General features: G+C 27.1%; 1 protein-coding gene and 1 long non-coding RNA gene across 2 annotated transcripts in view; one reads left to right on the plus strand and one right to left on the minus strand.

Moving 5' to 3' along the window:
- Positions 1-25,252, minus strand: part of Eif5b (eukaryotic translation initiation factor 5B) — an 81,904-nt gene extending 56,652 nt beyond the window's left edge. Inside the window, exons 1-10 of the mRNA XM_074258603.1 lie at positions 24,785-25,252; positions 22,351-23,051; positions 21,252-21,449; positions 20,061-20,431; positions 18,804-19,976; positions 18,342-18,559; positions 16,222-16,424; positions 15,882-16,147; positions 15,717-15,798; positions 15,436-15,617 (exon numbers count right to left, since the gene is read on the minus strand). Of these exons, the coding sequence (XP_074114704.1) occupies positions 15,436-15,617; positions 15,717-15,798; positions 15,882-16,147; positions 16,222-16,424; positions 18,342-18,559; positions 18,804-19,976; positions 20,061-20,431; positions 21,252-21,449; positions 22,351-23,051; positions 24,785-24,831 (3,441 nt within the window). The 5' untranslated portion in view covers positions 24,832-25,252. The remainder of the gene's footprint in view (positions 1-15,435; positions 15,618-15,716; positions 15,799-15,881; positions 16,148-16,221; positions 16,425-18,341; positions 18,560-18,803; positions 19,977-20,060; positions 20,432-21,251; positions 21,450-22,350; positions 23,052-24,784) is intronic.
- Positions 1-25,304, plus strand: part of LOC141537566 (uncharacterized) — a 143,293-nt gene that overhangs the window by 111,903 nt on the left and 6,086 nt on the right. The gene's annotated exons all lie outside the window — the stretch shown is intronic.

Here is a 25,304-nt window from a genome sequence, read left to right on the forward strand (position 1 = left end):
AGTAATAATAAAGAGAAAAGCTAAAGAATCTTGAGTGGTAAACACAAAACATATGTTTGAAAAAATAAGTACCCAAGTAAGACTGACGAGAAGCATAAGTATGTCCAAATACAACAAAGGTGAGAACAAAAAGCAGCAGTTACTGATCAAGAAACCGATAAACTGGATAAGGAAGAGGATGAAAATTCGGTAACAGATCCGGAAGACAGTGCAACAGAAGGTAAGAATACGATACTAGAATTAGAAGAAGGCGCAGCCGAATAATGCAAATCTATGTGTTGTTTAGCGAACTCAAAGGGAATTAAGAATATCTAACATAAGGTAACGACATTATTACTAGAAATAATGAGAAACAAAATAGTAGAACTGCTGATTATTGAAAGTGAAGAAATATAAATCGATTAGGAATAGTAGCAAGAAAAAACACGGAATCAAATTGAACGAACTTCAAAGAAATACAAGAAATCAAAATGAAGCAAGAGAAAAATAAAAAGGCAATCAAGCTGACAACTGGAAAAAAGTAGAAGAAGAAAAAGTAAACAAGGCAAAATCTAGAAAATTCAGGACAAAAAAATACGCTGAGGAAATGCAAAAAAGAAAAATGTAAATAAGGAAGAGTAAATGGAAGACAAATAGTCGGGATAAAAAATGAAAACGAAAGTATCACTGAAGAAAATGGAATGAAGATTATGTGGAATAACGAAATTATATCAAAAAATACAGAGGCAATAAATAGTTTGTTAAAAGAAACAATCCAAGAGAAAATACTAGAATTGGGTGATATCTTGGAAATAGTTATCAAAGGGCCAAGTAAAGCGGTAATGAAGATAAAAGAGAATGAAAACAAACTTAACAGCAAAACGACAAGGAAGAAATAGTATAATGAAAACTGCAAAAGAAGAAGAGAAGAAGTATGGAAAAAACTAAGGACGTTTATATATATATATATATATATATATATATATATATATATATATATATATATATATATATTAAAAAAAAAAAAAAAAAAAAGCATAGGAAATAAAGGAATCCTGTGTGAGAGTAGAAGAGAAAACACAGAAAAATACATGCAGAAAGTGAGGAGAAATGGAAGGAAAGACTATACAGAGAGATAAAACAAAGCCAAAGACATATCACTGGTGGGAAGCCATCAACAAATTTCGAGGAAGGAAAAAAAGTGTGTTGAACAACAAAATACCAGGGAAGTCATCGAAAAGTCACTTTAGAAAACTGATGAATGAGAAGATAGAAAGCGATGAAGAGAAGGAAGATAATGAAAATGAGTGGGATAACGTATTAGAGGATGATGACAGCCCAAAGGGCTCCTGAGTTAGAAAAGAACTTTAACAGATTAGAGATAAGAAAAATGAAAGGAAATGAAGCACCAAGAGAAGACGAGATGACAGCAGAATTTATCAAGAACATAGCCGACAGCGCAATCTCATGGACCCAGAAAATAGTGAACTATGGAATGAGAGTAAAGTGGAGTAAGAGTAGAAAATCGCGAGACTAATGCCAATACTCAAAATAGGAAATGAAGAAAATGTGAAAAGCTGTGGAAGAATGTCGTTTATGGATTCCGGATACAAACTCCTAACAACGCTGATAATAGAAAGGATTAATAAATGAATAGAAAGAAAAAAGTTAATAAAGAGGAAACAAGTGAAATTCAAGAAAAAAGAGGAAGGGATCATTTATTCGTGCAAAGAGTTATCATAAACAATAAACTAAAGAAAAAAAGACACACACATACACACATACATACATACTACACTGATAAAAAAATTGACTTGACTCAAGAGCCAAACTCTTGAACCAAGAATTGCATTTTGAAGAAAATGATTTTCTTGAGTCAAGAGAATAAATTCTTGAAACAAGAAAATTTTCTTAGACCAAGAATCATTTCTTATCTCAAAAATGTTCGCTTGACTCAAGAAAATTATTTTCTTCAAAAAAGAATTCTTGGTTCAAGAGTTTGGCTCTTGAGTCAAATTAATTTTTTTATCAGTGAAGGGTGTGTCAAAATTCAATTTCCGTAAAGAACCTTTTAAAATTGGAATTTTGAGTTCCGCTTTCAACAGGAGTTGTGTTTAGGCATTTCTTGAGATATTTTGGGTTGAGACGATTTATTTGATTTTCATAGAATTTTTAACAGAAGCTTTGCTGAGGCATTTCCGCTGAAATTTCCGCATTTGAATTTTGAATTGAATTTTGGCACACCCTAATACATACACACGAAGAGACATCCTTGTAAAAATAGCTTTCTAGGACCTGAAAACGTGAAGATCTAATGAAAACTCGATTTTCGACAACCGGGATGAAACCAATAACTTCCAGATTTTTTGAAAATCATCGATTTTCATAGCCGGAAGTCAAAAATATTTTTTTGTTTACAAAAACAATGTAAAATAAAAAAAAGCAAGAATGATGTGACAGAGAGACTAAACGCGTTTTACCAAAAATAACATCTGACGCACGTTTCTCATATGCAACTGAACCGTATGGTAAAATGTATGTAATGATAGCTCGCGTATTCCTCAGTCACGCAAGATGCGTAGAATACGCACCTATAAACAAACATAAAGGGGTCAGACACATCGCGGTCATAATTAGTCACTTTAACTCTCTTACTTTCGTCGTAATGACATCCAAAGTAATTTTTTCTGCCTAAAAAAAAGTAAAAGAGAAACATATTTTAGAAAATTCGTCTATACGAAATATTAAAAAAAAAAATTTTTTTAAATATCAAGTAATTTTTTTAGTTAAAAATTTTTTAAATATCAAGTAATTTATTAAATTGACGCGTAACATGATTTTATAAAGTTAACTATTTCGAGAAATAACTTGAAAATATAACAATGATAAGTATAATGAACAAGACGAGCAACAAAATAAGCCGCTATAGGTAAAATACGCCCCCTGAAATAGCTGAGAGTTCGCCGATCGAACGATAAACTTCTGTGCTCAAAAAACTGCGCTGACTGCTGTAAGCCTCGTTTAAATTGTATAAGTTGGAATTTATAAAAGCTGTTAAAAATTTTCCAATAAAACTTTTTTTGCACGACTCATGATGCGAAGCATCACAAAGTGCTTTACGATCGAAAACTTTGTTTTGCCTCGATTTCGCTACTATTTAATTAATTACACGATTGGTAATCCACATAGTCTAATTAATTTGCGCACCATTCGATAGATAATTTAATGGAGATTAATTCTGTCACTGGTAAAAATCAATTTAAGATAATAGAACCAGAAAACGATATTAAAATAGTTAAAAGAAAATTCCTGTCAATCAACACAATTTTCCCTTTTGAAACACGATAACTTGTCACAGGATTTTTATTCCTGTGTGCGTCCCTCCCTGCGCCTAGTATTGGTAACAGATCCACACTCTGTGTGTCTCTAAAACTTTTATTATTTTGTATTAATTTATTTATCATATTTTATTTACTATTGCCTATACTTGAGAATTTATGTATTATTATTATTAGTTCTTAAGTATTAATTTGACTTTTGTTTCAGAAAATTGAATTCAACTATTTATAGTTTATTATTTCATTATTTATGTATTTATCGCCATAGATCTTTGCCATAATGTACTTAATCATATTATAAGCTTGTTTCAGCATTTAATATCAAAGTCCAACGATGGGTATCGGGACAGGTAATAAGGGAAATGCAAAAGCATAATATTGATTATTGGTAATGAATCATATATAGCCCTTACTCGCATGGGCGGTACCCTGTAATATCGGTCGCGAGTAGGACTAGCAAATTTTAGAAAACGGCTAGAGAGGCCCTCGAGATCGGACACGAGGCCTCATAGTTTTCGATAAAAATAAAATTGGCAGACACGCGGGAGCCCGCATAGTGTGAGGAGTGTGGATCTAGCGCCTTGGTTTGAGTCCCTTTTCTTTTGGTGAGTACTCACAAGTTGAGCTAAATTATTATCCGCACGTCGCGTTGTCTCCTGGTTTAAATAATTTGTATTAAAAGTTATTATTAATTGCCGAGTCGATCTCGTCATTAGTAAGGGGGTTGTAGTGAAATACTTGTCCCGAAAGCCACGCGTTTGGGTCCTCAAATCAACCAGTTTTGATTTAAAATTGATAATTGTATTTTTGAGATAACCCGACTAAGGAGTTCGGGTGTATCTCAGTTCAAGATTATTGCGTAGATAAAATTTCTATTGTATAGTTAACGCCGTCGTAAAATAATCAAATAGTCTATCGAGAATCTAGACAAGTTATTAATAATTATACGCGACATCGTCATTATCATTTTGATTATACAGTCCATCCGGCTAAGGAATTCGGCTCTGGACTTAATTTTAAGTAATTTGTTTGAATAAATATCTGTTTATATTATTGTTAATGTTTTTGTAATATACAAAATTATTGTTTCTCCTTTTCCTAATACCTTTATCTTATTTATTTCCCCGGAATACCTGCAGATCGGCCCTGGAAATTCAGGGTTTGTTATTTTCCCCTGTTTGGAAAAAATAACTGACGTCCAAACGTGCACTAACCCAGCCTGGGTGGCTGCTGCGGTGTCGCTTAGGAGAATAAGAGCATCTCCTAAGCTTCCTATTCGGTTTTGTTTATTTTATTTGGGCGACCTAGACAAAATTTCTACTTTACTCGACGTATCCACCGTCGAGTCATGTAGATAAATAGTAAAAATTTTGTTACAAACTTGCGTAAAAATTCACGAATTCAATCAGTTTTTTTTTTTATTAGCTTGGCATCCACTTTGCGGAGATTATCATTGTAGATGGTTATCGTATTTAGTGTTGTTTAATTGTTATTAATAAAAATCAGTTTTAAACATCACGCGATATTTAAAATGAAATAATCAAAAAAAAAAAATTGTATTTGAAAGTAAAAAAAAAAAATATATAAAACAAACAAAAAATAGTTAATTGTATAAGTAATATTTAAATAAAGTTTAAAAAAATATTTTTTTAGAACATCAATTATTTTTTTTTCTTATTTATCGAACGAATGAGCATTATGAGTCGTGCACTTTTGGATTTGCCAAACTTTTTTTTTTTTTATGATTCAGTTTTTTCGATCAAAAAATTCAACTAAATGTTAAAGCTTCGTTAAAAATTAGTTTACAAAAAAGGTATATTTATTTTTGTGAGTTGAATTTTTAAAATGAAATAAAAATGAAGTATTTTAAGATCGTTCGTTCTTAATGTGATTGAAAAAATCTGATTAAAAATGATGAAAATGAACATGCAAATTAAAGCATTCAAATTTCCAATTTTCCACGAAAAAAAGAAAACTGGAAAAATTACATTATATACACAGAAAAAAAGGTTCACTTGAGCCGAGAAAATATTTTTGTTCCGAATTATTTTCCTGAGCGATAACAAATTTTTTTTTGACCCAAGAAATTTCACTTATTCCAACAAATTAATTCCCTTGCTTTAAGAAATACGTATCTTGATCCAAGAAAATTTATTTAAGTCAAGAAAATCTTCTTGTTTTGAGAAAACTCAGCCTCTTGCTCCAAAAAATTTAGTTCTTGATAAAAGTAAATTTTCTTGTCTTGAGAAAATTTCTCTTGATCCAAAAAATTAAATAGAAGTAAATTTTCATTAATATTTTTATTGATTAACATGTCAAATGAGAAGATCAAATAATATTGAATCATTTTTTTTCTTTCGATATGTATAATTGCACGCTAAAATAATCTAAAATGGGTATCAAATATTCAAGAGAAAAATTTTCTCAAGGTGAGAAAATTTTTTTCTCAGCTGAAGTAGGTGGCGCTACTTCTTTAGAGTATCTAAAAATCTTGATCCAATATAAAAATTTATTGTATCAAGTATTTATGATAATTTGAATTAAAAAAAAAAATTACTTCCACCAAGAATAGAATTTCAAGAAAAATTTCAACTTTGGCCAACACAACTTTGGTCTTCCTTCAGGCACCCGAAAATTTTCTTGAGCCAAGAATTTTGTTCTCTAGTCAAGAAATTTTTCTTTCTGTGTAATGTAACGCGGCGCTCTGTATAAGAAACTGGAAAAATTACACCTTCAGATTGTAATTATTACAGATTTTGTAAGAATTGCATTGTAAAATGTAAATGTTACATTGAAAACTCTAAAAATTAACATTCAAAGTTTGAATTCAAAAAAATGTTATTTCGAACTGTAATTTTTCTAGTTTTAAACACGACGGGACACTTATTACTATTTATAATGTAATTTTTCGATTTTTCTTTTTCCGTGTAGTCATAAAAAAATTGAAATTGTAATAATAATAATTATGAATATATTTAAAAAATTTTGTATCAATTTAAAACAATTTTTGCTTCAATAACAAGTTTAAACGGGCAACTTAAAATACATGTTTACGAAAAAAAGTATCAATGAACAACTAAGCAGCGAATAAGAAAAAAAAAAAGATTAATGTGACTAAAATGCGGGTATGTGAAATAATAAGTTAAAAATAGTCATTAATGCATCCGAAAAATATTTAAATATTTTTTTTAGTATTGTAAGTAATTTATCTGTATATTAATACAATGCGGGCTGAATCTAAGTCTCATAAATTTAATTGGAAAAAAAAAAGAACTGTTTAATAATTACTTTATTCAATTTTAATTCCATTGAAAAAATTCCAAGGCTTCAAAAAAATTACGATTTTCCGTAATCAAGCTTTATACGTTGATTCTAATTAATTAATAAATAAATTACTTGTATCTATTAGAACTGAAGCTATACTCTAATTACCAAAGTTCGTTCTCGAAAAATAATCAATGGAAGTGGTTCATAACAATCATAATTCTTCGAACCAAAGGAAGAAACAATGAAACACAATGGCATAAGATAATTAACAATTCTTTGAGTGGATTATTTTTCTCATCTCTTATATTTATTAACGTTATCCTATTATACATGTATACTCTTAAATATATATACTCAAGGCATGTATATATTTATAGACACACCGAATATTCGTGGAATATGATATAGGCGCGTGCAATGATTGTCAATCGACTCTTTTTCACTTATCAAATGCCTTAATATCTAAAGACTAGAATTACTAACACGAATTGATTTTTAATTAATCAAATTTATTTCATTTAAATGCAAGCTTTGAAATGCTTTCGATATTATCTTATTGATTAATGATTTTCATTTTGATTTGTGATTTGCAAAAGACATCCCAACCGGATGAAAAAAAATTAATACTGATTTAAATTCTATAAAAAGTGAAAGAAAAAAAAATTATTGTAGTCGCTAATTTATGTAATTTTTAATTCGAATATTTCGGGGTGTTTTCTTTACTCACTAAACTCAGTTATAATTTTAATCCGTAAGATGGACGGCGGGGGAAGATGGTCGATCTTTACAAGCATCGAATGTTATAATTCTATGCTTGTATAGCTAGAATTTTTTAACAAGAGCTTGGTTTGGGCATTTCCGCTTAAATTTCAAAATTTGGCCGAAAGTATCAAAAAAAAAAGCTTCTGTAAAAAATTCTCTGAATATCAAATAAATTCTTTACGCTCAAAATATGAAAGGGAATGCCTCAACACAACTTCTATTAAAAGCGGAACCTAAAATTTCAATTTTGAGAGGTCCATCAACGAAGTTACATAATTTTGGAATACCCTAATAATAAATCTTACCAAATGACCTTGAAAATTTTGTTTGTTGGTTCGCTGATAAATAATAGTATTTTAAAAGATTTACCTAATATGTTAATAAAGAGAGTTTTTAACAAAACTACATTTGAAAATGATGTCTTAAATTTTCAGGCCAGATAATTTTTTTTTTTTTTTTATAAAATCAATTGCAACAGCAATAAAAAGTTTAAAAGGTTGATTTTTAAATATAAAACATGAAATCATCTATAAAATATTTATTCATATAGATAAATGAAATAAGTTTGAAGAATTAAAATAGAAAGAATTCTGAAAGTTATAGAAAAAAATGTTACAAACGAAAATGGAAACTAGAAGATTTTATTTATTTTTTTTTTTTTTTTTTTTTTTTTTTTTTTTTAAATAAAACTATTAAAATATCACATTTTTAGTGATGTTCGGAAAAGATGATGTCTTTGTTCTTCTTTAAGTTTAACTTCCTTGCATTATCTTCTTACCGGTTAAGCACGTTTAGAAGACATGGGAGCGGATATGAATTGTCTGATACATGCTTCGTCAGCTTTTGGTATGAATTTCTACGAGTTTTATAAACCTTTATTATCACACATTATAATTTCAACTGCAAACACTGATGTGTATATATATAAAAATTAGGGTGCTTAGAGGAAAACTTAAAAAAATTTATGTCCCTGCAGACTACCCAAGTCGAAATTCAGCCCATCAATAGGACATCAAGGTTCGCATTTCTTTTATTGTTTTTGAGTAAAATACTTGTAAGATAATAATCAGTATGACGTTTCAAGGCTTACAATTAAAAACTTAATATCAAACAATTGATGACAACTTTCTTCAAATTATAGCTAATTAAATTATTGAATTGATCAGTTAAAGTTTAAGTAAAGAAAAGTTATCCAGCAAACATTTAGAAAAGTTTTTTCTAGTTTTTATTGCTTTAAATAACTTTGAAACTTCTCGACTTATCGACATTAAAATCTAATTAAATTCAATTCTCAATAGACTCTGTCAAATGCCGCAAACTTGATCTCTCAAGTGGTTGATTTGTTCTAACAATATAATACAACTGAAAAAGTTTACACACACTTATGACATCTATTTGAAAGTACACGGAAAAAAAATTGTAGGAAAAATTACAATTCGGATATTATTACTTATATCAGTATTTTTACATTGTAACATCGTAAATTTTCAGATGTCAAATTATAAAAGTGACCCTGTCGAAAGTCTAGTAGAAAGAAAACCGAAAAAAGAGACTTTTTCGAATTACACCACACTGATAGAAAAACAATGTTGATTTAAGAAACTTTTTTTCTTCAAAATTTGAACTCTTGAAACTAGATATAGATATATTTCTTTCAAGAATTTTTGACTCTTGGTTCAAGATAGGCGATAACATTGATTCAAGATGTTACCGACTTGTGTTAAGAGTGGCTTTTTTTTTGAGTCATTAATTTTCTTATTTCCTAGAAATTATTTTTTTTCGGTATAACAATTAAAGACTATTTAGTTTTTGAAATATACTTTGATGAATTATTTTAAGTTTTTTAAACGATAATGTTATTTTGGTTGAAAAACTAAATGTATCGATTGAGTATAATATAGCTCTTAAGCCAAGAAAATCTAAATCAAGACAAGAAATTCTTAAAGCAAAATAATCATTTGTCTTCCAAAATAAATTCTTAGATCAAGAAAATATCTCTTGAGTCAACATAAATTTTCTATCAGTGTAGAATAGTTAACTATTTGAGCTCGAAGAGCTTATTAACAGTTAATAAAGCTTATTAACTATTAACACATCTTTCTATCAGTGCTTTTACAATAGAAAAATTCATAATTGAATTGGAGTTCAAAAAAAATTTTAATTAATTAATTTAAGACTAGCAGCAGCTGCCCTGTCGTGACAAAATGATGTATCTCGAAAATGACAATTTCGAGAAAATAGCGTATGAAGTTTTAACATAATTTGAGTACAATTTCACTGAAAAATTCATTTTTGTTATGACAAAACGTTGTAACTCGAAATAAGTTTTCTTATCATAACAAACTAATCTTTATTTTCATGAATAAATAAAATTGTTATGAAAAAACGCTGTAACTCGAAGAATTAATTTTTATGATAACTGTAGTTCAGGAGTTTCCGGAATTTTTCGGCTCGCCATAAAATAAGTCGATTATGAAAAATTTACGAGTTACGGCGTTTTGTCGTCACAATTTTTAATTTTTGTGTAAGGTCTGAAAAATGTCATATCTCCGAGGACATAAAGAAAATTTTATTTCTACACGGAAAGAACAACGTGACACTGGATATCATCCCAGATTATACTCAGTGATATCTGTGGTGAAAAAAATTTCAGATAGTAACTAGAAAAATCTAGATTGTACTGCGTGATATCTGGATTATACTCATTGTAATCTGGATTATACTAGCTACTATCTGAAAAATTTTTTCACTCAATATAATCTGGAATGATGTCTGGTATCATCTTGTTTTTTACGTGTATTTTAATTTGATTATTTAATTTCAAATGCAAAATAGATACGTTTTTTTAAATTTCTTTTATGCACACATTTTGTCAATATTATTGGCATAATTAATTAAATTAATAAAATTTTGATGACACTCTATTACCAAGCGACACTAAAAGAAACTTTATGGCTTTGTTACGACAAAACAGCCTATGTCGAGATACGTTGTTTTGTCACGACAGGGTAGAGCAGTTACTACCGTACAATAAATGAAAGTTTATTTTTCAAATTTATTTAAATAAACTTTTATAAGATTTAATCGATCAATTTTTTTAATCAAATTTTTTAAAAGTTATGAGAAATATAATTTCAACTTTTTTACAAGATTTCCAACATTTGTAAAAATTGAAAAATGAATGAAATACGCAACTATAATGCGTCACATCCGGTAAAAGATTTTCATGAATGAATGGTTTGTATTTCAAGCGTTTGTAATTTGTAAGTATGTACTTAAGATTGTTAAGCTGTAAAGACGGATGTAGGAAGGATAAGATTTGTACACAGGATAATGAGGTTTAAGGCGGAAATAAATATAATAATAATAAAATCTGAGAATAAGTGAACTATGCATTTCATCTTATAAGTTTTCCAGCATCCATGAGTTCAAAGAGCTTAAAGATATTTATTAAATAACAACCAAGTAATTTCCGAATTATCTTAATCCTTTAACCTTTAGATTTCTTTAATATGTATGAAAAATATAACAAAATATATTAAAACAAATATATATTTGGGAAAAAAGCAACTATTGTTGTAGATAAAAAAATCATCTTTTTCTAACTTTATATTTAAGAAGTTGACATAAAAAAATCATCTGTTAAATTAATGGAATTTACATTTTAATTAGATAACAAAAAATTTTTTTTAATAAGAAAATAAAAAATTTCCGAAAACTTTGATATTGATTTGAAAGTTATCGTAAAAATTTATAAAATTGTTTTAATTTTCTACTTTATTTTCTGATTAAAAAACTTTCATTTCCGATTTCTTAATATTTTGTAAAATACATTAAAAATGAGACTAATGTAAGAATAGAACAAGAATAAAATAAAATTACAGTAAAATGGCGAGAAAGAATAGAATTGTAAATCCAGGAAGTCCGGAAATGAAAACTTAGAAGGTACTCTCGTATTTCTGTCATGCCGGAAACTGCAACGACGGCTTAGTATTCAAATAGAGTATTAAGTTTCTTATTTAATTTTAATAAGCGCGGTAAAAAATCTAAAAACGGTTAATTTTTCGTAACAGACATACACTAGTCACAAAAATTGTGAATAAAGATTATTGGAGTTACCATTAATAAGGTCGCGATTTTCTACTCGTGCACCGGTATACAGAATTGGCAAAGTCATCAACAAAAATTTAGAAAAATTTTTCATTGCAACTTTGGTTATTAACAAAATTATGTTTTCTTCGATGAAGAATTTATTTTTTAAAGATTCTAGAAATTAAATTTATTGATAAGAAAGTTGATTTTTTGAATCAACAAAACTGAAAATTTTAAATTAATTTTTTTTTTAATCAAAAACGTTTTTTCATTGTAAAAAAAAAATTTTCAATTTCCTAAGCGGGAATTAAAGACTCATTCTTCCTGTGTATTAGATACTGCGGTTTCTAAGGTAGACAACAAAAACAAATTTGAATTTTTAACGATTTAAAATTTTTTTATCCGGAAGTGAAATAATGAAGTTAAAAAACGGATTTCTATTATTTAATAATAAATTTAAAAACTTTGAAGAATAATAATTAAAAAAAAAAAAAAAACCGAAATGATGGTCAAAGGGTGATTTTTAAAAAATTACACCTAAAAATCCCATATATACTTTAGAAGCATATGAGTGTATAATTTAAAAAAATAAATGTTTAAATCCAGATAAATATATATAATTAACTAATTTTTGGGTAAACATAATTCAAACACTACGAGATCGAACTAACTATATAAAGGTAGTCATAAAATGCACCGTTCATTTCCGGTCCTGAGGGCTTTCAGGTTTTAGCTCAGACATAAAATAACAGACAAGACTTTTAAATCGTCATTCTTTTTCTTCTATATCTCTCAAGCTTTATTACTTTTTTCTCCCACTTCATATTTAATTTTTTTTTTTCTTTTTTTTCCCAATATAATTTAATATCAAGTTTAGACCTCTTGATGTATCTGTATCAGATGAATAATTTTTCTTAAGAATTTATCGAATTATTTTCTAGCAACATATATAGACGAATTTTTTAAGCATAAGATCAATAAAATTTTTAACTTGATTGATTAAATTTAAATAAAATTTCATAATTTTTGTTTTTTATCCCACCCACTCAATTTCTTTGGGATTATATTTGTCGAGAGTTGGCGTAGCGTATCTCCACGTCGGGAAGTTAGTCTTCCTTCTCGTTAAAATCACAACGACTTTCATCCGGTTGGATTACGTGTATTCTGTGAGACAAGAAACTTTTCGAAAAATATCTTCTCGGACCATGTTTTATTAGATATTAGAAGAGTATATATATATATATATATATATATATATATATATATATATATATATATATATATATATATATATAAAATACCATTAAAAAAATTAAAATTTTCCTAAAGGAAGTCAACTAGTTCCCAATTTTTCTTTTATGCTTTTTTTTCTGTTTGCTCTGTCTAGTTTTTTTTTATATCATAGTTAGTGGGATCGTATTTAGTGGAAAAAAAAATTTCTTTTTCTGGGATACGCTTGAATTTTTTTTTACAAAAACACTTTGTGGTTTCATAAAAATTTCTTGTCATATTTAAAATAAAAAAAAATCACTTCTGTCACCGCGCTAAACACTCTCATTGATATTTTAATGACATTAAAGTTAGCTGTCACTTGACAATTTTTTAATTTTTTTTTAACAAGGGGATTTCTTCCAAAAAATAATTTTAAAAAAATTGCATTTGTAGTTTTTTAAAATTTCTAAATGTCAATGTTTTTAAAAATTTTTTTGCCATAATTTATTTGTCACAAAAATTTAAAAAATGATCAACTATCTGCTAAGTTAATTTTCATGATATTTTATTGTAATTGAAATTTTATCCCACAAAATTAATGAATTAATAGATTAATTTTGAAGTCATTAGAGCGAAAATACAAAACTTACTCAACGCAAAACGCACAAAATGTAATAAAATAAATAGATAATTATTTTTATTACGAAAAAATAATAATAATAAAGAGTTATAATATTGAAATTTATACATTATAGTTAAATACGATAGATAATAAGTAGTTTTATAATAAAAGAGAAAGAGAGTAAATGCATAGAGTACATCAGCAATGAGCCGTATCCTGCTAAACTGTTAAGAAGGAAGTGGTTCATTGCGACTACCGCGTCCACATACACTTTAAATGCCGAAACAACCTTATCACCATTTGTGACTACACATTATAACCGTTATACTATACAATACTATCTCACAATTGTATTATTCGAATTTAGATTACACAAATTGACTTGATAAAATATTATTAAAAAATGATCTTATCATCAGTCAATTTTAAATAAATTTTTTAACTTAAAATCTATGACAACATGGATGCGGATGAACCGACAATTATGACTGTCCTTAATTTAGCTTAAGCTTTTGATACTGTTTTAACCACACACAGAAAGAAAAATTTCTTGACTGAAGAACAAAATTCTTGATTCAAGAAAATTTTCGGGTGCCTGAAGGAAGACCGAAGTTGCGTTGGCCAAAGTAAAAATTTTTCTTGAAATTCTATTCTTGGTGGAATACAATAAATTTTTATATTGGATCAAGATTTTTAGATACTTTAGGAAAGCAGCGCCATTTACTTCAGATGAGAAAAAAAATTTTCTCACCTTGAGAAAATTTTTCTCTTGAATAGTTGATACCCATTTTATATTATTTTAGCGTGCAATTATACATATTAAATGAAAAAAGAATGATTCAATATTACTTGATCTTTCCATTTGACATGTTAACCAATAAAAATATTGATGAAAATTTACTTCTATCGAGATATTTAATTTTTTGGAGCAAGAGAGAAATTTTCTCAAGACAAGAAAATTTACTTTTATCAAGAACTAAATTTTTTGGAGCAAGAGGCTGAGTTTTCTCAAAACAAGAAGATTTTCTTGACTTAAATAAATTTTCTTGGATCAAGATACGTATTCTCTAAAGCAAGAAAATTAATTTTGTTGGAATAAGTGAAATTTCTTATTTCAAAAAAAAATTCTTATTCACTCAAGAATATAATTAGGAAGAAAAATATTTTCTTGGCTCAAGTGAACCTTTTTTTCTGTGTACTATTTTATTGGGTACATTCCAGAAATATGGTATCAAAGAAATTGCTAAATATCTGATTAACGAATATTTAAATAATAGAACACAAATAGTTAAATAAAAATTGCTTTGATAAAGAAAATCGTGTGAAAATCCCTCAAAGTGCTATTACAACCAAACCATTAATGAAAATGCAAAAAAAAAAAAACGTTAAAAGTTATTATGAGACAAAAGGCTCTATTAGATATAAAATAAACAATAGTTTATTGTACTATTATAAGGAATGCAAACAACTACATAATAATTATGCAGGTGAATTTAGTCATAAAAATATTGAGCTTTCTAAAATTACCAAGTTAAGATACTTTAAAAGTCCTTACTATGTTGCAATTAAATATTGAAATTTTTTACTTGATGAACTAAAAAATTTATAAGTGAGTAATAAAAATAAATTAGAAATACAATTAGAAAAATCGGTAGTTTTTGAGTAAAGTCGCTTAAAGTACAAATAAAAATTTTAGTTTGGGACTGAGAGAAAAAATTTCTTTTGAAAAATATGAACATTCTTTTGACGAGGAATAAAATTGTTGGAAATTTTCAATAATTTTATTTATTAGCTGAAGAAATCTAAATTTTTCTCACAATAACTTTCTTGTTGAAAAAAAATTTTGTGATTTGAAAAAAAAATTTTTAAATAGACAACTCTCAAGTAGAGAATTTTTATTCACAATTGTTTTTTCCCAAATTTAGAAAGCTTTTTTTTCATAAATAAAGTTATTGTTAGAAAATTTTAATTTCTTCAGTTAAGAAATAAAATTGTTTAGAATTTTGAACAAATAAATTTTTTATTACAACATTTTTCATTTTTTCAAAAGAAATTTTTTTCTCTCAATATATAAATATAATAAACAATAAAATAAATATATTTAGTGTAAAAGCTTTGTATATTTTTTATGAAAAATAAATAAAAAATAATTTTTAAACTTACCGGTATTTTACTGGTTTTTAAAAAATCTAGCAATGCTTCCAGAGCTCCTAAAGTTGATGCATGAACAAATACACCACGTTCAGCTAATTTTATGTTACCTAATGCTTTGGATAATTCTCTAGCTATTTCTTCTTTCAATAAATCTACTTCATCGGGTTTTTGAGCGACTAATAAATTTAATCCTGCAAAAAATAAAATCAAGTATTAATGCATTATTATCCAAAAAAAAAAAAAAAAAAAAAAATTAATAACTACAATGACTTTACAAATTATAAGCTTACCAGCAATAGCTTTTTCTAAATCTTTCGCTGCTATTTTAACACCTTGAGCTGCTTTTATTTCTCTGTACTCGATGTAGGCATTCTATTTAAAATAAAAAAAAAAAATAGATAAAAATCTAAACGATTTAGTTCTGTAGATTATAAACTAAAATCAAAATACTTTACCTTAACACGTAATTCTTTAAGTGGTTGCGGCATAAGTAATGAACGGATTTGAGTAACGATAGGGCCATCAGTACCAGCGACAATCATCGTATCACCTTCTCTCAGTGATCCGTTGACTAGAATACAATCAATTGTTGTACCGAGTCCAGGCAATACTTTAACTTCTAAAACAATTGCTTGTAATTCTTCGCTGTACATTAAACGTTTAGCTAATGGACCTTGGCTGAATTCAACGATCAATGACAACAAATTACCCATACCCTCGCCTTAAAAAAAAGAAAAAAAAACTTATAAACAATCGGAATATGTTGTAATAAAAATTTTAATAAAAGTATCATACCAGTTATAGCGCTCGTTGGTACAAGAGACACATAATTACGTGGATCAGGATTTTTATAAAACAACGCAGCGTTCAATCCCTTTTCAGCGAATTGTCCTATTACTTCGTTTGTTCGTCTTTCAAATTCAAGTTGTGTATTTTGTGTTTGAGATTTTATTATATCTTGTATATCTTTACGATTCATTGTTTGCCAATCGTATAACCTGGAAGTAACAATACAAATAATAAAATTATTTAAATGGAATTAAATGAAAATTATTGGATGGTAATAAAAAAAAATGGTGTGTGTACTTATGTACACGCGTCAGAAGTTATACTTCTTTGGCATAAGAAAAAAAATTAAAAAACAAAAATGCTAAATTGATCGAAGAAAAATGTTACAAACAATCAAAAATGTTTTATTATAGTAAAAATTTAGCTATACCGTATAAATGTAAAATCATTAATTATCATATAAATTTAATTAAATATTATTTGACATTTTCCTGAATTAACTAATTTTGGAGTTGACAAGTATCAATAGTTTAAAATTGATAATTCGCGTTACTAATATCAAAAGGGCGCATCTCAACATCTACGCCCTTTTGGCTCTACAGAAGGGCGGAGTGTAAGAAAAATTTTTTTTCTCCAACCAACCTAAAAATGTTTATAACACTCAGATCTGTAAGAAAAGTTAATAAAAAAACTTTTTTTTTATATGACCTTTTGGCTGTAAGACAAAAAAATTTTTAAGCAAAACAGGCGTATAATTTTTTTTTTTTTAACATAATTAATTATTAGCCTTTAAAAAAAAGTTATAACTTCGGTAAAAATGATGACTTTTCAACTCATTTTATTTAAAAAAATATGGATTTAAATTTAAAAAAAAAAAAAAAAAAAAAAAAAAAAAAAACATTCCATTTGAAGAAAAATGTATTTGACTCAATAACAAAATTTTTATCGACCCAATAATCATGTCTCTACTGATAAAGTGTAATGAATAATGTTTAATTGTATGAATTACAAAATCATATCACATTAAATATTTTTTCAAAGTTTAGATTTACAAGCAATATATAATTATTATTTTTTACTTTCAGAAGCAAAAGATAATGATAATGGAGACAGCGTCGGAGTAGTGTTTAGCTAAATTGATATTTTGGTTTCGTCTTTAATCAAATACATATTTTCTTCAATTAAAATGAGTAGAAGAGTTATTATTTTTACCAGTGTTATAACTTTTCTTTTTTTAAGGCTAATAATTAATTATGATTTTAAAAAAATGACATGCTCTTTTGGCTTTAGAATTTTTTTGTCTTGAAGCTAAAAGGGCGTATACAAGACAATTTTTTTTATCCATTTTTCTTACAGATCTAAATGTTATAAACATTTTTGGGTTAGTTGGAGTGAAAAAAATTTTTTTTATACGCCTATTTGGCTCTGCAGAGCCAAAAGGGCGTAGATGTTGAGATGCGCCTTTTTAGCATTAGTTACGCGAATTATAAAATATTTTAGTTATTTATTTAAAATATATGTTTTTTATAAAATAGTTCATTATTCGTTATTTAACTTAGTGATAATATTTTTTTAATTAATATTTTTTCAAAAATAATATTAACTACATTTTGTTTCTAATAAAATTTCGGAAAATTAGAAAAATGGTCTATAAAATAAATTTAAAAAAATATAGATTGAATTACTAGATTCGATAAACAAAATGATTCAGTCTGTATTAAAAAATTATGAACTCAATAAAAAGATACCTAAATAAAATAAGTACTATAATATTTATATTTTAGTTTAAATATTTAAATTCATGAAATTATTATATTTTTTAAAAAATATTAATTAAAAAGAAATTATTACCAAGTTAAATAAAAACTAAAATATTTAATTGACCATTTTTTAGAATCGATTATAAATACTTATGAATAATATATTTTATATTAAAATGGTGTTTCTATCGAATTTGAAAATAAAAACGTTTCGTTGGATATTTTGCGACTAGTCTGTATATGAATTAATTTTGTCAGTAAAAGAAATCTATATTTTTTAATTATATTCGATGGCCAACTTCATCAATTTCACTCTCATCCAAACGCACCAAAAGAAGTATAACTTAAAAAATAATGGATAATTACCTATCTATTTTATTTAAGGCAACAACAAATGGACACTTTTTTTCTTTTAAAAGACCAATACTTTCGACTGTTTGTGGCTCTAATCCATGCATAATATCAACAACTAATATTGCAATATCACAGAGAGATGATCCACGGTTACGTAAATTACTAAATGACTCGTGCCCAGGTGTATCGATTATTAATAACCCTGGTAGTTTGAATTTTTTATCAGCAATCTGTAAATTTACAAATAAAAATAAAATTAGTATAAAATTTATCAATAAAATAAAGCACCAGTTGGAAGATAACGCAGTTGCAATTTTGGTAGGACCTAGATTGTCTTCCATTCCAAAATTGTTATCAACTATTCAACGGTATTTGCCAAATAAAGTTTGGGTGAATTTTTTCAAACAATAGTTTTTAAAATGAAAAAAAATTCCCAACTTTAACAAAAAAAAAAAAATGATGAAAAAATCTTACCCCTTTAACATGCTTGGTACTATCAATGATAGCGTCAATAGGCACATTAGTAGCTCCAATTTGTTGTGTAATACCACCAGCTTCACCATCCTGAACATTAGTCCTTCTTAATTTATCTAAAATTTTAGTTTTACCAGTATCGACATGACCAAGTACACAAACAACTGCAGCACGCAAATTATCTATTGTCTTTTTCTTTTCGGCTTCAATACGCTTATTAGCGATTCTCATTTTCACTCTTTCTCTTTTCTTTTCGGCGTCTGTCATTTTATCATCAATGCTATCTTCGTTATCATCACTACTATCACTACTATCATCACTTTCATTATCATCATCAGATTCATCACTTTCACTACTCTCTTCACTCTCCTCACTCTCCGCTTTTTTAGAGGACACTGTTTTAGTAGATTTAATATCAACTTTACCAGATTTTTGTTCTTTTGTCTCCTCAGATTTATCATCTTCATCATTTTCACTCGAATCAACATCCCATGAGTCTTTAATCTCTCCAACATCTTCACTTACTTTAGCTGGTAAGTCGACAATCTCAAGCTGGACTTGTTCATTTGAATTCTTAGATGATTCTTTGTCGTCATCTTTAACCTGTTGAATTTTATTGTTATCATCTTGTTGTTTATCATTATCAGTTTTATTATCCTGACTAGACTGTTTCAGTTTATTAAGCCGTGGACGTGAGCCGAGTGGAGGACGACGGGCTTTTTTATCTCCTTTATCAGGAACTTCATGACCTTGAGCTTTAAGAGCGTCAAGCATAGCCTGTGCACGAGCACGTTCTTGTTTTTGTTTAGGCGTTAATAATTTACCCTCAGCTTTCAAGCGCTCTTTTCGTTGCTTTTCTTTCAACTTTTTCCTTTCTTTACGTTCCTGTTCCTCTTGAAGCTGCTTGAGACGAAGTTGCTCACGTATTTCTTCCTGGCGAATTCGTTCTTCTTCTTCTCGCTTAGCACGCTCTTCATCCTCCTTCAACTGCTTCAGAGCAGCCTGCATTTGAGCTAGCGTTTTTTTAGAAAGCCCTTTACCTTTGTCTTTAGAATCTTCCTTTGATTTTTTCTTCTTCTTTGAATCATCGTCAAGCTCTTCATCAGCTTCGGCAGGTTGAGATGATTCAGCATCGGGTTGCTCAGATTCTGCTTGTGGCTTTTTGGGCTGTTCCTGAAATATAAAATTTACATTAAGTCAAATATATCGAAATTAAAAAAAAAAAAAAAATCGTGATTAAAATAATTTAATTCTTACTCCTTTTTTCTGTGCTAATTTTTTTGCTTTCTCACGTTCTTTTTTTTCTTTCTTCTTTTGTGCAGCTGTTTTTACTGTACCACTTTCATCGTCACCCTTTTCATCATCAGCAACAACTTTTGATTCTTCAACTTTTGTTGAAATCTCTTGATCTTTTTCTTTATCATCTTTACCTTTCGCTTTATTTTTCTTCTTTTTCTTTTTCTTATCATCATCTTTATCTTCGCCTTCATCTTTACCGTCTTTATCTTCTTCAGTTTTAGTGTCATCTTGAACAGGTTTAGCTTCGACTTTTTTGTTACCTGAGTATTCCATTTCTAACTCTGCTAAAACTCTTTCAATTTCATCATCGCTGTCATTTTTTTTCTTTCCTGTAATAATTAAAAAAAAAAAATTAATTAATATTTTTTGTTCTTATTAATAATTCAATTTAAGAGGTTACATGGATTTCACGATGTCAAAAAATTAATTTTTTTTGTCTTATTAGAATCTACAACATCTCTAGAATATTGTCCTAAAATTTCAAATCGATCCAAATAATATTTTCGGAGATACAATCTTAAAAAGTCGCGCGCTCAAGGCGCTGTTATATTGTCACTCAAAATTTTAAACGCGTTTTTCTAAAAACTATGTTTTCAAAGACGGTACCCAAAATTTCTCGAGAATTACTCGAGAAAAAACCGAGTAATTCTCGGTTTTAATTAGACAAGTCTTCAAGATACAACTTACAAGGTCTTTAACGAAAAAAATTTTTTTTTTTTTTTTTTTTTTAATTACAACCATTTAAAAAAAAATTCCGCGAAATTTTAGCCAAATTTTTAATTTTTTTGTAAAAACCTCTGCCAAAAATCCAATTTTCATTTTATTTTTTTTCCTTGGTTCATGACCTATTTTGAAGTCTTAATTAAAGCACATATTTTTTTTTTCATTTTAAATAATCCTGCTAAGAGTTCTGCTGATCACGCGAACGCATCTTTTTTCCGAGGGCTCACCGGAAATGACGTCACATTAGCAGAATTTTTAATTTCAATAACTCTTTATTAAACATGTATCTTTAAGACAATAATAAGTTTGAATAAAATATTTCATTTTTTCTATTAAAAAAAATTTTTTGAAAATAGGCCATTTTTCCCGAAGGAAATTCATGTAACCCCTTAATTAAAAAAAAAATTAAATAAAATAAAACAATACCTTTTTTTCCTTTTTTATTTTGCGCAGATTCTTGATTTTGATTTTTCGTGTTTTGTTGTTTACCTTTAGGCCTTTCTTTACTTACAACTTTTTCTTCATCTTCACTTTGAGAACGTTTATCGTCATCGTCATCGTCGTCATCACGATCATCATCATCATCTTCACCTTCCACGTTCAATAAAGCAAAGACACTCGTAACTGGTAAAAAAAAATTTGATTAATGAATAGAGCGTGAAATTAAAAAATTGAAAAGAAAATGTGTTCAAGTGAGAATTTTAAAATATTTGATTAAGGGTCACACCCAGTGTGAAATTTTGAAAATATCGATGTTTTTTTTTTCTATATTTCGAAAGGTTATACCTTTAAAAATAACATATTAAAATTTAAAATCGATATCTCAAATAGTTTTTGAGTTTCAGTCATTTAAAGAGTAGCCGCTCGGCAGTTAGAATAAGATCATTTCATCTTTAAACCCGTTTTTCTCGAAACGCATTTTTCAAATTTGTTGGAGTAATTACTCGAAGACAAATGACCCGATCACTACTAATTTTTTTTTCTGCATGTTTTGTATATAATTGCCCATACATTGACCTTCCAGTTTTTTGATCAGATTAAAAATCGAATTTTAGCAGGCTAAAAACGACCAAAATTTTGAGTAAAATTCAACTTTTTTTAAAAAAACGCCGCTATTTTGTCAATTTTTGATTTTTTTTTCGACCGAGAGTCATTGTACAAACAACATCTTCTTGTTTAACGAGAATTTTTTTTTTCTTCAGTTTCATCCATGGAGAAGGCTGGAATCACTTCAACGGTGGAGGACCTTTTTTTTTAGCATCGTCGGAGATCACCGTTAACTCGGAAAATATTTAATTTTTTTCTTCAAAAATTTTAATGTATATTCTGAAAATATGTATTAATATACCCTTAAAATTTTAAAATAATTCATACAGAAGTTTTTTAAATTTTAATTCCTAAAAATCGCCTTTTTTTAGGCTGTCACACTGGTTATGCCCCTTAAAATATTCAGTGTAAGTGCAATTTATTGAGTTGTGGATAAATATCAACATTTAAGAATCCTAAATTAAAACAAACAACAAACCTGGTTTATTTTTGGAAGATTTACTAACGATATCATCTTCATCATCAGATGAAGACTTTTTCTTTCCTTTTTTCGTTTTTCCTTTTACCTTGGTGTTATCATCATCAAAATCGTCATCCTTTTTCTTCTTATTTTTCTTGTTATTAACTTTATTCTTAGCTGCAGATGTTAAGCTATCATCACCGTCATCCTCGTCTAATTTAATATTAACACGTTCATTTTCATCGTCATCAAAATCATCGAAATCATTTTCCTTCTTTCCTTTCTTTTTCTTTGTTTTTCCTTTAGGCTTAGCCGTAACTTTTTCTTCATCATCATTATCATTATCCTCATCATTGTCATTATCAGAATCTAAATTTAATGCAGCAAACCCTTTTTTTATTTGATTTTTCTTCTTTCCTTTACTACCTTTAACTTCATAATCACTATCAATATCTTCATTATCCTTTTTATCTTTACCTTTTTGCACATTTTTACTTGATAAACTGATTAACTCATCACCAGAATCTTCATAAGCTTTACGATTGCTTTTTTTACCTTTTTTATTTTTACTTTTGTCGACTTTTAGCTCTTCTAAATCATCAGCTAGATCATCAATTTCATCTTTCTTTTTCTTTTTATCTTTAACCGATAATTTTGATGACTTTGTTTTGGAATCTTGACTTGCTACCGACTGCTCATCAATATCAACATCGCTATCCCTATAAATCAATAATATATCATTAATATTTAAATTAGCATCAACTGTAAGTGATTTTTATCTCTAGTAATTGTATTAACAACATTTTAGATGAAAATGAAGTTGGCCGACTTTTCAAAATTTTTAGAAATTTTTTTTTTTTTAAATTCCACTTAAAAAAAATTTTTAAAAAATTGTCACATACAATTTTTTATAAATATCTTTTTAGTTGTAATTTAATTAATAAAAAAAAATTAAAAATTTTTAGACGTCTGCTAACTTCAGTTTCATACATTTTAGCCAATGTTTCCAATTAATTATTTATTTTTTCAAGTAGCTACCGTCAACTATCATAATACTTTATTATGGAAGTTTATTTAAAATTTTATTTAATGTCCTGAAAAAAAAAATGTGAAAAAACAGGAAATTCCTGCTTAGAATGTTTTTTTTTAACTAATGGGTCTAAACCTAAAATTGAAAAAAAAAAAAAATTATTTGGTTATTCCTTGAAAGTAGGAATTATCCTTTTTATTGTTATTTATTTATTAGGTAAAAACGCCAATCGACAATATACAACATTATACAATTTTTTTAGCCATAAATTGTTATTTAAATTAGTATCAATTATAAGTGATTTCAATCTCTAGTTATTGTATTAACAAAATTTTATCCAATTTTTTGAACTAATTATTTATTTTTTCAAGTTTAAGTATTTTTTATTTAATGTCTTGAAAAAAAATATAAACAGGAAATTCTTACTTAGAATGTTTTTTTTAAATTGATGGATCTGAACCAAAAATTGCAAAAAAAAATTATTTGGTAATTGCTTGGAAGTAAAAATTAAACTTTTTTTAGCCATAAAATTTAATATTAAAATCATGAAAAAGTACGAAACAATTTTTTTGAATTTGCTTTCAAGCATGTTGATAAAAATTATATACTTACCCAAAACAAAATAGCTAATTAAGTTTATCTAAATAAATCAAGCAATTTATTCCATTTTTTTGTATTCAACATATAAAAAAATTAATTAGAGAAAAAAATCTTTAAAATTTATAGAACTTTTACAAATATTTTTTATGTCAACAATTTGACATTCTAAAAAAAAATTTAATCATAATTTCATGGAAAAAATAGTGTGATTCCCACTTGAAAGCAATTACTTCAACTTCTAAATTTTATTTAATGTATTATATCTCAAGAAAATTAAAAGTATAAAAATTGTAATTTTTTATTTTTGGAGACTTTTTTAAAAATTAAAAAAAAATTAGTTCTTTCATTCAGCAGCAGAAATCTGACAGTTGAATTATGAACAAATTTTTAAAGACTTGATCTACTATAGTAAATAAAAATCTTGTAATTAATTATTTGTGAATAATGCAGAAAAAAATTGATATAAAAAATTTATAATTTGTAAAATCTAATGTTTAAGTTGAACCCAACATCAGCGCCTTTTTGTAACCTCAATTTTATTGGCTACATATCATGAAATTCATTGCATCATCATATAACATATTTTTCTTATTTTTTAAATAAATAAATTCTCTTGCCAATTATATTGCATCACAATTATAAATTATTTGTTCATTTAATTATATAAAGTTAATTGTAACAAAAATTTCTACCTAAAAAACTAATTTATTTAAAGATAAATAAAGAATTAATTGATGAAAACATGTGGCTATTTTTCTATAAATATTATTATTAAATTTTTTGGTTATATTTTAAAAATATAATAAATAAATTTACACTTACATATCATTGTCTTTACCAGAACGTTTTCCTTTCTTAGCTTTACCCATTCTTAATAATTAAATAAAAATAATTAAAAAAAAAATGAACTTGAATTCTTAACTGATATTGACACTTGGCGTACGGAAAGATAAATCATAAACGTATTTAACCATGCGTGTTAAAAATAACACAAATTATTTTTACAAGACAACTACACGATTATATAAATAAATTTCGGTGAATTTATAGCAGAAAAAAGTATTAAATTCATGTATTTTATATATAACATAAGCGTCTAGCGTGTATTTAGATTTTTGTACAAAATTATTTAATTACCGAAATAATTATTATATTTATAGAGATAATTTTTTTCTCTTTCGAATTTTAGTTTTTTTACGGTAATTCGTTATTGTAAATGAATTTATAAAATTGATATTTTGTAACATACGTCAGGAAAAATATGGTACAATTAGAAATTACACACCGGTTTGTACACTTACAACAATTTTAGGAGGTGAAGTTAGCTATTGAAACTGAGAAA

Source organism: Cotesia typhae, unplaced genomic scaffold (assembly GCF_013202065.1).
Source record: "Cotesia typhae breed Kobodo isofemale line unplaced genomic scaffold, CoteBio_Ctyphae scaffold_91, whole genome shotgun sequence".
Taxonomy (NCBI): domain Eukaryota; kingdom Metazoa; phylum Arthropoda; class Insecta; order Hymenoptera; family Braconidae; genus Cotesia; species Cotesia typhae.